Raw genomic sequence first — 15,370 nt, 5'->3', positions numbered from 1 at the left:
CTGTGTCTCAGGGCTCTCTGCTCCAGCAGGTACCGACCAAAGCCCCTCTGCACAGTCCCTTTCCAGGGCAGCGAGGGCTCTCCCCTCCCCTGGCGTGCCCACCCTGCCAGGCTGTGCCCTGGCCCGCAGATGACAAAGTGCCCTTTGGTTAATTGAGGAACGGATCGCCTGCAGTTAAAAGTTCTGATTTATATGACTATGGCTCTAACTGCTCAATAACATGGGCCCGTAATCTACTTTCATTTCAAACAGAAGGGTGATTTATGGGGCAGCATGCCGCTTTAGCTCAGAAATGAGGTGTTCAACATATGCTCTGTTGACATAAATTTGGAATTTATCGCTCCTGTCAAAACTGCCTGTTGGACAAAGGTGCGCATTAAGGCAATAAATGGCTTGGAATAGTTTTCTGTCAAATTTCCTAACCATTGTATTCACTCTGTTTGAGGGGGAAAATACACACTTAAAAGTAATCAAATGGCCAGGAGCCATGCGTCTCGTTCAGCATGGAGGAAGGGGAGGGGAGGGGCGGGGGTCTCCTCCGCTTCCAAAAAGGGGTGGTGAGGAGGGGCTGGGGTACGAGAAGGCTGCTTTAGGCAGGGTTTAAGCAGGCAGAGCAGAGCAGAGATTTGCCTGTGGTGGCAGTGGGACACTGCAGTGCTCTTTGGGTACCAGGGCTGCCCCCACACCTCAGGATGCTCCATCTCTATGTACCCCGAGATGCTCTGCCAGTCCCCTGCATCCCTCAGGAGTGGCCAGTGGTGTTTGCCACCGGCCCTGGCCTTTTCACACAAAGCACCCTGTGGGGAAAACTCGTAATTTTTACACCACGCAGTCTCGCTGGAGTCACCATCCCTTTGAAGTGCTTTTTGTGGGGCATTTACAGGCCTTTTTAATTACCGGCAGCTTGCGAGGGGCCACCTCTGGCCCGGCTTTTGTTTGCCGGGGCTGGGAGGGGAGGGTGTGTCCCTGGGTTCCCATTCCGCCTGCAGAGCCCAGCCCTCCTCTGGGATGGCTCGGGAAGGTCGGATCCAGCCCTGGGACTCTGTGCCATGGGCACSCTTGGTGTCCTGGGCATCCTCATCACCTGGGCCATCCTCGCTGTGGGAGCATCCCCCAATGACATCTCACAACCTGGAGCCTTTGAGTGGCTTCATTTCCATGGCTTCGAGTGGGTCATTGAGTGGGAACTGGAGGAAAACCCTCTTTTTGCAAAAAAAGGCACTTTTCCCGCTTGCTCTCCATCCCATGGGCACCTGCTCAGTTGATGAGCTTGTGGGGAGCTTGGAGGAGAAAGCAGCACCGTTTCAGCCTCAGATTGGAATAATAAAGAAGGGTTTATCTTTTGGCACAGAGTTTGGGCAGCACTGGGATGTGTTTTAATGCCGTTCACTCCCCCACCCCCTCTTTCTGGAGGCACAACTTCAGAAGCACATATTGATCTTTCCCCTCAGATCTTAACAGCCCGAGCAGCCATAATACCTTGCTTACATCTGCCAGGTTTTTGTGCAGTTTTGCAACATCTCCTTAATCCGGCGAGCAGAAATAGAACATTTCAATCATATTTCGCTGCCGGGAAATGGAGCAGATAAAGCGCTTTCAGACCTTGTTGAAAGGGACCGTGCAAGATGGCGAGTGATAAGAGCGTCCTGGAGGCAGGCGCTCAGCGGAAAACTTTTTGTTGTCGCTGAAATTTGTTGATAGAGATATCGCAAGTAAATTACTCATTGAGCACCCCGGTGCCCCGTGAAACAATGAGGGGAGGATGTGAACTGGGGACATCGCAGGTGCCAGTGAGGATTTCCAGGGTGCCCTGGCACCAGCAGTGCTGGAGATCTCCTCATTCCCTTCTTTCCCCACTCTGCCCTGGAAGGTGGGAGAAGAGGTCGTGTTTGCCATAAAGTTTGGGAGATGCAGAGGAAGGAAATTTGGACTTCTGTTTCTCTGTTCCTTGATACTCACTTAAAAAAAAACCAAACCCAAACTTCCATGTTTTACTTGAACTAATTAACCAGTTAGGCTGTAATTCAGGGAAAGGGCATTCTGGCCTCAGAAGGGGCAGTGCAGACCCTGAGCTTGCTCTGCTCTTCCTGACAATATGGTTTGAACCCAGTGTTAAGTGCAGGAGCGAATGCAGCCCGAGCCAGGGAGTGTGACAGGCATGTCCCAAATTAAAAATGCAAAATGAGAAGGTTGTCACTTATTGAGCTGCTCGTTGGCAGCGGAGCCCTGTCAGGAGGCTGGTGTTTTATTTATTTTTGCAAGGAGGATAAATCCTTTGGATTGTAAACCTTCTTGGCCTGAATTCGTGCATGACTCCTAATCCTCCGCTATGACACAGTGAATTCAGGACAAGCCTGATTAATAATTACATTATACAGCAAAGTTGAGAATTGAAACCARCTCCTGCTCCTTTCGTCTCCCTTCTGCTCTGCAGAGCAACCCTAAACCCTAAACCCTGAACATCACGGGGTCTGCTCCTGCTCCGACCCTTCCCGTGCTGCTGTTCAGGGTCTGCAGGGTGGGCTGCAGGGCTGGGTTAGGGTAGGGTTAGGGTTGGGTTTAGGGTTTAGGGTTAGGGTTTAGGGTTTAGGGTTAGGGTTTAGGGTTTAGGGTTTAGGGTTAGGGTTAGGGGTTAGGGTTAGGAGTTAGGGTTTGGGGTTAGGGTTTAGGGTTAGGGTTAGGGTTTAGCATTAGGGTTTAGGGTTTAGGATTAGGGTTTAGGGTTAGGGTTTAGGGTTAGGGTACCAGCCCCTGAGCCCCATGGGGCAGGGATGGCCTGGGGCTCTTGACTCTCTGCAGAAGTTTGGGTTGTTCTTGTTTAGAGTCAGAGCAGCAGCAGCTTTGCACCAATTAAACCTACACCTCAGGGGAGGTAACGCACGCCGTTTTTTGGAGCACAACAGTTGCATGATCCCCACAATCCTGCACAGCTGGGGCTGAGCTCTCCCATGAGAACGTCCACATCCAGCCCTGGACAGGACCAGTCCTGTTTTGTCTTTGGCAACAATGCAAATGAAATGCTCCGGTCCTGCTGCGGAGAGATGATAAATGGTGGCTGCAATCAGAGGTCGGCACACACGATGGGCTGTGTTACTCCTCAACACACAAAAACTTCTCTGTTTACACCATCCATGGTGAAACTTTGCACGTCCCGAGTCCTCCCCAGCCTCAGGTCTGAGGGGTTCACAGTGACTGAGAGCTGGCAGGCAGCAGCCCATGCATTGGGGGCTCAGGCTGCCTGTCAGGCACTGACCCAGGTGGGTGTGCAAAGGATCTGTTTGTCACCAGTGGAGAGGGTGAAATAAAGCACTGAGCCCCCATTGCAGGCGTTGTGTCCCTCCATGTGCCCTTAGCAGCAGGGGCTGTCAGGGTGCATCTCTGCATTTCTGAGCAGTGACTGATCCCAAAGGGGAGGGAAGATGGGCCTGGAGAGGCTGCCAGGGACAGCAGCAATGCCTTGGGGTGAGATGGGACTGGATGGGGTTCATTGCTTGTTGTAGACTCGGACAGTGCTCCTTTRACACTGATTGTTAATGGTCACTGCTTGGTCCAGAGCTCCAAGGATGGAGCACCAGTGTGCTCACAGCAAAGAGTGGGCAGTGATGGAGAGTCTGGACACTGTGGCACCACTGCTGGGGTCGTGCTGTGTCCCCCATTGCTGGGGTTGTGCTGTGTCTCCCATTGCTGGGGTTGTGCTGTATCCCCCATTTCACCCATTTCTGGGGTTGTGCTGTGCTGGTGCCCTGGCACAGGGCCCCTCCTGTCCCGTGGCTGTGAGATGCTCAGCCCCAGCACACTTTGGGGTGGGCAGTGTTGTGCTCAGAGGTTGTGCAATGCTCCCGGGTGCAGCTCGCTCTACCTGGGGCTGCCAGGAAACACTGAGTGGCACATTTCCTGTTTGTGAGCTGCTGGTTGTGTTTGTTGCTTGTGACTCGTGTCATGCTGAATTTGGATGGAAATTGGGATTTGGTTAGAAATGCACACAAACAACCTCTTAAAGTGGTCGGGTTTTTTTTTGGAGTACAACGCCTTTTTCAAAAGCACTCAGAGCAYGGGGAAGGAGTTTGCCAACACAGACTTTGCCTTAACTGCAGATTTCAGATTTATCRGGTTTATTGAAAGGCTCCAGCAATAGCAGCAATGACTGGCAGTGATGGGAGAGGGTTTTCTCCTCAGCCCTGGGCAATCACACGGGATCCCCTGTCCGTGCCCTCCCTGCAGTGCTGCCCCAGCTTTGGCTTTGGGAGCTGCAGGAAGCCCTAGGTGGTTTTTGGTGCTGTTTTGGGTCCCTTTCCCCCATTCAGGACTCACCCTCCTTTGTTCTCCCCCAGGAAGCTGCACAGTGGGATGAAGACGTACGGATGTGAGCTGTGTGGGAAGCGGTTCCTGGACAGTTTGAGGCTGCGAATGCATTTGCTGGCTCATTCAGGTGAGCTGGGAGGGGGTGCTGGGCTGGGGCTGGGCTGGGGTTTGCTCTCATGTCCATCCAGGGATGCTGTGGCCATCCAGCTCACACAACTTCTCTTCAACAGACACGTGCACCCTTCCCCGGGCAGCACATTACAAACTTGTTCTCCAGTGCCCAGTAATTTGATTTATTTAAATTTTCTATTTTGGAGTTTGTTTTCAATTCCTTAATTGTGGAAATATTTTCCAGACTAAGCAGCTCAGAATAACAGACTCTACATGCCACGCAGCTGCTCATGGTCAGCCCTGCTCATAGCTTGAGCATTGTTTCCACCTCTGGCCCCAGGTTCGTTAGCAGAACTGCAGAATTAGGCCTCAACTGCCTAATGAATCCAAGTAGCAGGTTCACAGGCTCCAGGGCCTTTAATTAAATAGATAGGGGCTGGAGCACTGCACTGGAGGAAGATTTGTGCTCTGCAGTTCCGTGTCAGCTGATGTTTCCTGTGGGGTGCAGTCCAGGCAGTCTGATGGGAGAACTGGAGATGGACGGGGACTCCTGGACTCAGTTGAGAGTCCTTGTCCTCCTGCTTTGGGGACAGATCTTTGAGGGGTGGCAGGAACTGTAGCCACAGAGCTATTTGCACGTAGCTTGGCAGGGAAGCTGTATTATATTTGAAATGCTTTTATACACTTTTATCTTTTTTTTCACCCATTTTCAGTTCCCCAACCCCCCCACGCCTCTTGTTCCTGGGGTGGGGGTGTGCTGCTTCTGGCCAGGTGCTGCTTTCTGGTTTTTGGGTCAATAAACCCAGCTCTGATCCCATCCTCATCCCACCACTATTTGGGTAGGCATGAGTTCCTCAGAGTGGCTGCAGACAGCAGCAGATTGTGGGGGATGGCCCTGGGATGCTGCTCCCCCAGCTTTGGGGTTAAGGATGTTCCCCCAGCTCTGGGGTTAAGGATGTTCCCCCAGCTCTGGGGTTAAGGATGTTCCCCCCAGCTCTGGGGTTAAGGATGTTCCCCCATCACTGGGGTTAAGGATGTTCCCCCAGCTCTGGGGTTAAGGATGTTCCCCCCAGGTTAAGGATGCTGCTCTCCCCAGCTCTGGGGTTAAGGATGTTCCCCCAGCTCTGGGTTAAGGATGTTCCCCCCAGGTTAAGGATGTTCCCCCAGCTCAGGGGTTAAGGATGTTCCCCCCAGCTCTGGGGTTAAGGATGTTCCCCCAGCTCTGGGGTTAAGGATGTTCCCCCCAGCTCTGGGTTAAGGATGTTCCCCCCAGCTCTGGGGTTAAGGATGCTGCTCCCCCAGGTTAAGGATGTTCACCCAGCTCTGGGTTAAGGATGGTCCCCCCAGTTCTGGGGTTAAGGATGCTATTCCCTCCAGCTTTGGGGTTAAGGATGTTCCCCCATCACTGGGGTTAAGGATGTTCCCCCAACACTGGGGTTAAGGATGCTGCTCCCCCAGGTTAAGGATGCTGCTCTCCCCAGCTCTGGTGCTCACGGTTCATGTTTGTTATGGTCGTGCTGGCTCACAGCCCGTCCCTGGCAGGCAGCCAGCTTTGTGGGTACAGTATGTACAGTGAACGCCGAGCCAAGCTTGTCATCGCACAGGATTAATTTTTTTTCCTTTTTTTTTTTTTGGTAAATCCGGTGAGGACGGCGGGGGGCGGGGAGAGCTGTGCCTCGCAAACAGCCGCTGTGAATTCCAGCGCTGTTATTTATTAAAGCAGGAGACCTTTGCACCTCTTCCCTCGCCTCCCCCCTCCGCCAGCCCTGGACRCAGCAAGGTTGTGCAGGAGCAGTGGTGTGGGGTTTGTGTGCAGCTCTGAGGGCAGCTCTGACTCCACACCAATGGACCGTGGGTTTAACTGGGAGTTTGTGCTGGGGTGGCGTGTGCCCCCTGGCATCCTACTCCAGCCCTGGTGCCAAAAAGTGTTCAAGGGGGTTGATATCTGCAGCTTTACCATAAACCATGGAAGTGTTGATGGTTTAGCTTCCTAATTGAGGCCCTGGCTGGGGCCAGCACTGGGGGCTGTGGGGCTGTGCTGGGGTCTGTGGTTCTGTGACAGGGTGGGCTGGACACACAGCACTGTGGTGCCACAGCCCTGCAGGTGCAGGGTAAATGCTCAGCCCCGTGCTGTCTCTCAGTATAAAGGGTGAATGTAAAGCCCCTGTGCCATGCAAAGTCTGTCCCTGCCTGCCCTGCTGGCAGAGAGCTCTCAGAGGCCTCCAAGGATCAGAGTTGCTCCTGTCCCAGAAATTGTCAGGGAAGGTGAGGTGGCAGACCCTGCTCGTCTGTGCTGTGGTTTGACTGTGCTGTTGGTTTCAGCAGGAGTCTGAGCTGCTCCTCCCTGCATCCAGCCCGGAGTGATGCTCGGTGTGTGCTCACTCAGCCTGGGACACAGGTTACTGAGCTGGGTTTGTTCCCCWGGACAGGAAGGAGAGTGAGTTTCTGCCTGTCCCCCATTGCTCTGGCTCTCCATCCAGCAGAATGTGTGCTGTGGAGATGGCTSAGCAGCCCTTGTCCATCCCAGGCTGGAACTGTGGGAACAGCGACAGTGTGCAGGGATTACCCAAGGGCAGCACGGGGAAATGCAGGCAGCAGCCCTGCAGAGCCCTGGTGTGTGTCCTCACACCCTCCATCCCCACCCAATATCCTCCTTCATCATCAGGAGAGGCAGAAGAGAGCCCCAAGGTGCCACTGGGGAATGGGATTCTGTCCGGGGTTGTGGGGTCCAATGTACGGGTGGCACCTGAGGAGGGAAGGGCACATGGCACCGTCACCTCTCCCTGCCCAGAGGGGCCGCAGAGGGGCTCATCCCGGGCCATTCCGGGTTCCGTGTCCCTTTGTGCAGGGTCTGTGTCCCTCTCCCGGGTGGCTGTGCAGGGTTCTGTGTCCCCAGGGTGGCTGTGCACGGTGGCTGTGCAGGGTGGCTGTCCCAGGTGTCTGTAGGGTGGCTGTGCAGGGTTTGTGTCCCTCTCCCGGGTGTCTGTGCAGGGTCTGTGTCCCTTTCCCGGGTGTCTGTAGGGTGGCTGTGCAGAGTGGCCGTGCAGGATGTCTGTAGGGTATCTGTGCAGGGTCTGTCCCAGGTGTCTGTGCAGGGTGTCTGTGCAGGCTGTCTGTAGGGTGTCTGTCCCGGGTGTCTGTAGGGTGTCCGTGCAGGGTATCTGTGCAGGGTTCTGTGTCCCGGTGTCCGTGCAGGGTGCAGGCTTCTCTCCCCCTGTCCCGGGTGTCTGTAGGGTATCTGTAGGGTATCCATGCAGGGTGCAGGCTTCTCTCCCCCTGTCCCGGGTGTCTGTAGGGTATCTGTAGGGTGTCCGTGCAGGGTGCAGGCTTCTCTCCCCCATCCCGGCCGGTCCCAGCGCTTCCCCGGAGCCCTCAGCCCCCGCCCTGGCCGCCGTCCCGCTCGCTCCGGGTGATGTCAGCGGCTGCCGGCAGGTCTGGATGTTCTGCCAGCGTTCCCGCGTTTATGATCATCCGCAGATGTGCATCCAAGAACACACTGTACCCACAGCAGAAATTAATGCAGGCTTGACTGCCGGCCAAGCCGCGCACACGGGGGAGAGGAAGAAAGAAAACAAAAACTGTTTAATGCTGTTTATAAATTATACACTGGCTGATGAAAAATACATTTCTCTTAACCCCCCCCTCCCCTCCCCTCCCCATCCTCTGCCTCGAGAGCCTAAGCTGAGACCAGAAGAATATGGTTTGCTTTTTAGCTTCTGTTTTGGCCAGGTTCCTGGACCTGGCTGCTGGGYTGAAGCCAGCTTCTTGCTTCTCCCCGCCCTCACCTGATGAAATATGTTTATTTTTTACCCACTGTCTGTCACTGCTGCCTTGATTTGGCCATCGCTTGTTATTGGCATTATTGACGTTATYGATGTGATTGACATTATTGAAGGTGGGGTGCAGAGCAGGGCACCAGGACCCCTCACACACACCCAACACATCCCATGTCCATCCATCTGTCTTCTTCCCTCACARTGTTCGTGGCCATCACTGCCCACCCACTTTCTGCTGGAGGGGGAAACTTCCAAAACTTCCCCCAGGTCGTGGTTCTGGAGAGCCCCTGGCTKGGGCTGGGGGTGAATGGGGCAGGAGCCCCCCCATCCCTGCCCACCCCTCCCCGTGTGCTCGCCAGTCGTTTATGCAGCTTTTGTGTTGTTTTTTTTTTTTTAATACCGCTAATGTTTATCATTTGCCCAACAGGCTTGACAGATTTTGTTTCCTGTCGAGCGGCGGCGGTGGCGAAGCCCCCCCGGTTGCCAAGGAGCCGCCTCCCCGCACCGTCACGGGCTGATTTGGTATTCCGAGCGGCGCCCCGCCGCATTTCTGTATGCAAGACAAAGTGTTTTGATGGAGGACGATTGCAGGAGTGTCTGGAGGCTGTTTGGAGTTTTATGGGCTGTGCAGTACGCGCCGTGCTCGCTCCTGCCAGCCACGGGCTCTGGCGTTCTCTCCCTGTGGAGAGGATGCTGCTGCAGAGAGTGGCACTGGCAGGGCSACAGCAAAGGGGGCTGTGTACAAACCTGACAGTTTGGGCTCCCAAGTTAAAACCTGCAGTTCAATTATTGTTTTTAAATGAAAATGCCCCCTGCTCCACCGGTCCCTGTGCAGGGCAGGAGTTGGTGGCACTGCCTGGCCCAGGCTGGGTGGTGGCACTGCTGGTGACACAGTGACACCCCTCACCCACCCCCGGCCCTTCTCCATCCTTCCAGGTGCTTCCCAAGGGCAGCCCGGAGATGCTGCCACAGAATCCTGCTGGGATGAGTCTCCATCACTCCAGCAATCCCTCCTCACTCTGCAATGCCCACACCTCACTTTTCTGATATGAATTCTTGCCTTTCCGTGGYACTTTGGGAAGCAGGAGCTGAAGCTGACTCTCCAGGCCTGCTCTGCAGCTCTGTCTTTTTTTGGCCCTTCTTGAGTTTCTCTTCTGTATTTTTTTAGCACAAAGGTTTTCATGACTTGTCTCTTCCACTTGGGTGAAACAGGGGAGAAGGGAAATAACGATTAATAAAAATAATAACAAYAATAATAATAATAATGGCAATAATAAAAATCCAAAAATGGCTTGATATGGGCAAAAGAAGAAAACAAGAGAATGGGGAGAGAACAGGCTAAATTTAAAATTGTAATTGGCTGACTTCCACAGGCTTGCGGGTGTTTTAATGACTCATAATAACTTCATTTAAAACCAGCTGAGCAGAAAATAGATTGGAGAGGAGCCTCAGGCCATTATGGATTTGTTTTTTTTTTTTTTGACAAGCTCTGTTTTCGGCAGCCAGGAAGGCACTCGCAGAGGGCTCGGCTGCTGCGCTCCCTGAGTTGGTGGTCTGCCTGGCAGAGATTGTATAGAAACTGGGCTGGCTCTTCTCTTTTTTTCTCTTTTTTTTTCACTGATTAAAAATAGATGCCTTGAGGTATTATTTTAGCATCACTGTGGTTTGGTGCTTTTTTTCTTTGCACTTCTGATGTGGTAAACGGAACATAAATAAAATTGTTTTTGAAATTACTGAATTAATTAGGTAGTAAAGCAGCGGCAATGCATAAATTTACTTGCCATTGTTTTTTTAATCCATATTTCCCCCCCCCATCCCCATCTTCTCACCAATTACAGCCTGTTAATAATATATAATCCYAAATTTTTATTAATCCCTTCTGTTGAGGGAGGGGATGTCACATTGCACTGGCAGGGCCATTTCCAGATCCTCCCCCACCACTCTCCTCACCCATTTCCCATCTTCCTCCTCCCTTAACCATCTTCCTCCTCCTCCTCCAGAGGATGCTGGCAGTCCCTCTTTTTCCTTTATTCCTTCTCTTTTCCTGAGTGGAGTTCAGAGTGCCTCTCCCGCAGCCACTCGGCCTCCAGCCCCGCGGAAGTTTCTCCTCCCCAATAAAGTAATTCAGTGATGGGCATTGGGAGGGGCTGTTGGGGTCCTGGTGGCTGTAACAAGATGACTTCTGTCATGCACCAACTGAGCTAAAGTGGCTGGAGGGAGCTCAGCCCTTCCTGTTGGTGATCCATGGGCATTCCACTCCCAGGAGCCACCAAACATCCCAAAAACCTGTTACCTCACATTTTTCGGAGGGAAAATTAAATAAGAGAATCGTAGAACCATTAAGGCTGGAAAGAACCTCCAAGATGATGAAGTCCAACCTGTGTTTTTCCCCTCCTTGTGGTTTTGCTGGGGGCACTGCAGACCTGAGCAGCTCCAGCCCTGTTTGGGGGCTCGTGGGGCAGGGATGACTGCGTGGATGGCACTGCATGGAACGAGCAGCAGCTCCTCACCCGCTCACACCAGGGACCTTTATTAGGCAGGGGCTATAAATTTCCTTGTGCAGATATAAATGTACAGCAGAGGGGTTGGTGCCAGCAGCAGGGCTCGCGCCGAAACACGGCCGATACTTGGCAGCACGCGGAGTCCCATCCCATCCCATCCCATCGAGGAGATCATCCCCAGATATCATCCCCACATATCTATATATCGTAGGTGATGCAAGGCGCTGGCTAAATATACCCTGCCCAAAGCTGAGCGTGCATTCGAGAGGCTGATGGTTTCTGTTTAAAGCAGGAGAAAGGCAAGGGGGGAGAAGAGAGCCCTGCCATGAGCTCCACTTTCCAGCATGTCCTGCTCCCTTTCATAACAAACAGCAAGCCGTGGTGGTTTTTTTTCTGAGCCCTGTTATAAGAAGCTGAGATGTTGGATGACATTTTTCCCGGTGACTCACATAGTAAAATTAACCTTGAACTATTTACATATTCAATCGCCGCCTTCCTCCTCCTCCTCCCCCTCCCCGCCGGCGTGTGTACATAAAAGGAAATCTGGCTCCGCATCAGGGGTGGTGGTGCGGAGGAGAAAAAAAAAAAAAAAAAAAGGCAGAAAAAAAATTCCCCCCGCCTGGAGTACACATCTACTTGAGGGAAAGAACACGCAGTCCTGGCCTTTGGAAATTGGCAGGCGGCGTGCTGTTCCCGCGCTGATAAGAGGTACTGTAAATAAAACTGTACGGCAGCGCCTGCTGTAAATGCCCCGCGTCTGTACTCATTGTTCTGACAGCTCCGGCTTTTTTTGGGTCCGCTGTTTTGGTACACACTGTGCTTCCTTATGTAAGCCAGTGCACCCGGCTCCTCCCTGCATTTGCCCTGTTTATTTTCGCCTCGCCAGGAATTTTTCCTGCCCCCCCGCCGCCCCCCAGCCAGATGCCGGCCGCCTTTGCCTCGCCGGGCTGTGCCTCCTGCAGCCCCTCTGGCCACGGCTTGTGGAGGGCACGGGCACGTCTCTGCTCCCCACCGATCCCACTGGGAAATGGGGAAGGGAAGAGCAAAGCCCGTGTTTAACAGGACTCTGCTGTGTGTCAGCCTGGAGATGCAGCAAACCCCGCCAAGCACAGGACCCCGGCATTGCCCAGGGAGGGGCACACCCCAACCCCGCAAAAAGCACAGGATCGTGACATTGCTGATGTACAGCCCAGGGAGGGGCACACCCCAATCCCCCCAAGCACAGGACCCCCGGCATTGCCCAGGGAGGGGCACACCCCAAACGCTGCTCTGCCCAGGACCCCCGGCATTGCTGATGTACAGCCCAGGGAGGGGGCACACATCAATCCCCCCAAAAAGCACAGGACCCCGGCATTGCTGATGTACAGCCCAGGGAGGGGCACACCCCAATCCCCCAAAAAGCACAGAACCCCGGCACAGCCCCAGGGAGGGGCACACCCCAATCTCCCCAAGCACAGAACCCCTGGCATTGCCGGTGCACAGCCCCGGGGAGGGTCACACCTCAGTGCTGCCCTGCCCAGCGGGGACCTGTTGCTGCCAGGTTGCTGCATCCTCACAGATGGTGGGTTGCATCCTCTCGGATCACACTTTGCTGCGATGAGGCCGGCAGAGCTCCGAGTGCTGATGGAGAGCCATTGCCTTGGCAACTGCTGGCTGCATTGCCCGCCCCGTGTGCCGAGCGAGGGCAGCCCCCGCCGCTGCCCTATTGATCCAGCCTCGCCACCCCATTCGGCAGCTTCTCCCCATCCCGGCAGCTTCTCCCCATCCCAGCACCTTCACTGCTCCTCTCCCTGCTCTGCTGAGCGGGCACCGCTGGCACTGCCCCCATCCCGGGGATCCCCACATCCCTGGCAGCACCCGGGCATGCAGTCCCTGGCTGGGGCAGGGTGAGGAGCCACCCCGGAGCACCCCGAGTTTGGCTGTGTTTGCTCCTCTCCTCTCCTCTCCTCTCACGGCCCAGGTGCTCTCAGGTTGTTTTGAATGCAAACTTGACATCGCGGCGAGGGCGGCGGGGAACAACATATGCACAGTAAACAGGCAGACTGTCATATTGATTAACAGATGAGACYGCTATTATCGATCAGCTCTTGGCGAGAAAATTTATCACTTTTAATTTCACCGCTGCCAAATATTTCTGCCTGCGAGCCAGCCGTTACTGAGACAATTTAAAGGCAAAGGAATTCTCTTTTCAATGCGTCTCATGATACCTCTCCCTGTTGCCCTCTGTACTGATCTTTCCCCAAATGCCACCCCAAGGGTTGGACAGACGGCTCGGTGGGGTGGGAAGGAGGGCAGAGGGGCAGTGTGGACCCCTGAAAATGGGCAGCACAGCATTCTGCAGGGCAGTGCACATTCAGCTCCTCACAACAGATGAATCAAACCTTCAAATCTAAGAAATGGGGCTGTGGCTTTGTCCCGCAGTGATGCTGTTGGATATGGTGTGTCATTAATCTGGTTTCATCTGGAAGTTACTTATCTGCTCCTGGGCATCCTGYRTTTTTCCTCACCCAAGCTAGCAGCACATGTTGGTAGTAATTTCCTAAGATTTGCCCAAGTCCCACATCTCTTTCAATAGTCAAAGATGCCTCAATCTTGCTCAGTTGCCCCATTCCAGCCACATCCCTGMTCAGGTGCATCTTTGGGTACCGRCAGCAGCAGCCACGATGGGAAGGGACAGGAAACCAATTACAATCGGATCAGTTACAGTGCTAATGAAATGCATTGGTATCTCATGACTTAAAAAAAATAATAATAATCTTTTCCTGGCAAGCAGCTCTGTATTTTGCTGTGTTGTGCAAGGAAYGGGAGCACAGGGCTGAATGAGGCACTTCTTTTGCTGTCTGCACAGGGGACGTTAAACACGAAACCCCTCCATGGCACTGCTCCTGCAGTGTCCATGTGCACATTCAGCTGTGTCTTTCTGCCCCTGGAATAACCTTCCTGTCCCTTTTGTCTCCCCAGCAGGTGCCAAAGCGCTGGTCTGCGATCAGTGCGGTGCCCAGTTCTCAAAGGAAGATGCCCTGGAGACGCACCGGCAGACGCACACTGGTATGTGGCACACCTTTCACTTGGGACAGGGTTTAACATTTGGGCTGCCTTTGTCACCCTTTGCCCAACAGAGAGCTGGACCCTCCACAGTTCTGCCTCTGCCCAGCCCAGGCAGCCCCAGCTCCTCTTGCACTGGGTGCATTTCCATTACTCCATTGCTCAGCATTAACGTGACAAACAATGGCAGAACAAACATTCGGTGGTTTGTCCCCTCTGCGAGCAAAGCTCGTCCCTGTCCAAACACCTCTGAGAAATTGGCTTCTGACACGTTTCTGCTCTGGCACTTCCCAGCCCYTCGGCAGTGCCACCAGCAGCAGCACGAGGATTTCTTTCTGCCTTTTGCAAAGTCCATCGTGCCTGGGTGAGGTTTGCTYGGGGAATCACATCCTGCAGTCCCGGGTGGAGCCCTTCACCCTCCAGATCCGGGCTGGAGGCAGGGCAGAGCGCCTGCTCCTCCTGGGCTATATCAGGAGCGGTTTAACTGAGCACAGTTCGTCTTTCAGTGCTGAAAGCCCTGATAAATGCCACTGGCACTCAGTCTGTGCTCAGGGCTTCACACCAGAGGTGCGAGGATTGATGCAAAGTGCTGTGTCACCGGGCGGGAATGGCTGCGGCCGTCACCCCTCATGGAGCTGTGCTGGCCCAGCACCAGTCCATAAATCCTCAAGTACTTGCCCTCCCTGTCCAGAGCCATCCTGCTGGAGGCTGAGTTTGCCATTCCAATCTGTTTGGAAAGGCTGGGTGCTGTGGACTGAGGAGGAGGAGGAGGGAAGGCCATGCACAGTGAGGGACTGACTGCAAAGGGCTGAGCAGCCCAGGGGGTTCAAAGTGGCTGCACAAACAGCAGCTCGTTCCCCCTGTGCTTCTATTTCCCAACCACTGAGGTTACCCTGGAAGCCATGGAGCTCAATGGTGCCTGCACCCAGAACTGTCCCACAGATGCAGAGCAGTTTGGCTCACAACCCTGACACTCCTGTAGGAATTAAACCCCTTTGGCTGGTGAATCCTTGGGGCTGAACTATCCCAGAGCTCAAAGGGCAATGGGCAACCAGAGCAGGGGACGCAGTGACCCAAGGAGAGCTTGTCATCACTGCCCTTGGCTGTAAACATGGCAGAGCGGGGCTGGGTGGCCAGGGCAGCTTCCTCTCTTCTGCTGGCACAGAAAGCATCCCTCCCCTCACTTGCTATAATTAATCATCTTCCCAATAACAGCATCTCCCAGAATGGATTTGTTTTGGGTGTCATCCCTCTTAGCTCTTTGCTCCAKGCTGGCTGGCAAAAGACCTTTCAGCTTTCCAGGTAAAAGAAATGTGTAGCCCTTTTTGGTGGAGAGGCAGGTGTAGTCCTTCTGGGATGGCATCAAAAGCTGAGCAGGGTGTCTGGTGCAGGCTGTCCAAACCCACCCATCGCTCAAAAACCGTGTTCAGAGGAGATGTGGGGCTTGTCTGCAGGCAGTCACTGCTTCCCCACATAACCTACAGCTCTGGAGCTTTGTGCAGCAGAGGAAGGSTTCTGGGGTTTCATTTCAGCACACAGGGCTGTTTCTCAGGTGTGCTGTCAGCACCCAGGACCCCCTTTGTGTTATTTCTTTCCCCACTCCCCTCCCTGCTGCTTCAAATGACAGTAACACAG

The 15,370-nt window shown here is 53.9% G+C and overlaps 1 protein-coding gene across 4 annotated transcripts in view; it reads left to right on the top strand.

Annotated features, from left to right (window-relative positions):
- ZBTB16 (zinc finger and BTB domain containing 16) overlaps window positions 1-15,370 on the top strand; it is a 56,775-nt gene that overhangs the window by 24,511 nt on the left and 16,894 nt on the right. For 2 of the 4 annotated variants that reach the window (XM_057379009.1, XM_057379010.1), the window contains exons 3-4: window positions 4,332-4,429; window positions 13,652-13,738. In XM_057379009.1, coding sequence (XP_057234992.1) covers window positions 4,332-4,429; window positions 13,652-13,738 — 185 coding nt within the window. Of the gene's footprint in view, window positions 1-4,331; window positions 4,430-8,616; window positions 11,218-13,651; window positions 13,739-15,370 lie in introns of those variants that run through there. The other 2 variants (XM_057379011.1, XM_057379012.1) reach the window with 2 other exon arrangements.

This window comes from Malurus melanocephalus, unplaced genomic scaffold (genome assembly GCF_030028575.1).
Source record: "Malurus melanocephalus ecotype Western Australia unplaced genomic scaffold, MMel_1.1 scaffold_382, whole genome shotgun sequence".
NCBI classification, from domain to species: Eukaryota; Metazoa; Chordata; class Aves; order Passeriformes; family Maluridae; genus Malurus; species Malurus melanocephalus.
Note: the sequence above shows the minus strand (reverse complement) of the source record. Positions and strands in the feature narration are given on the sequence as shown.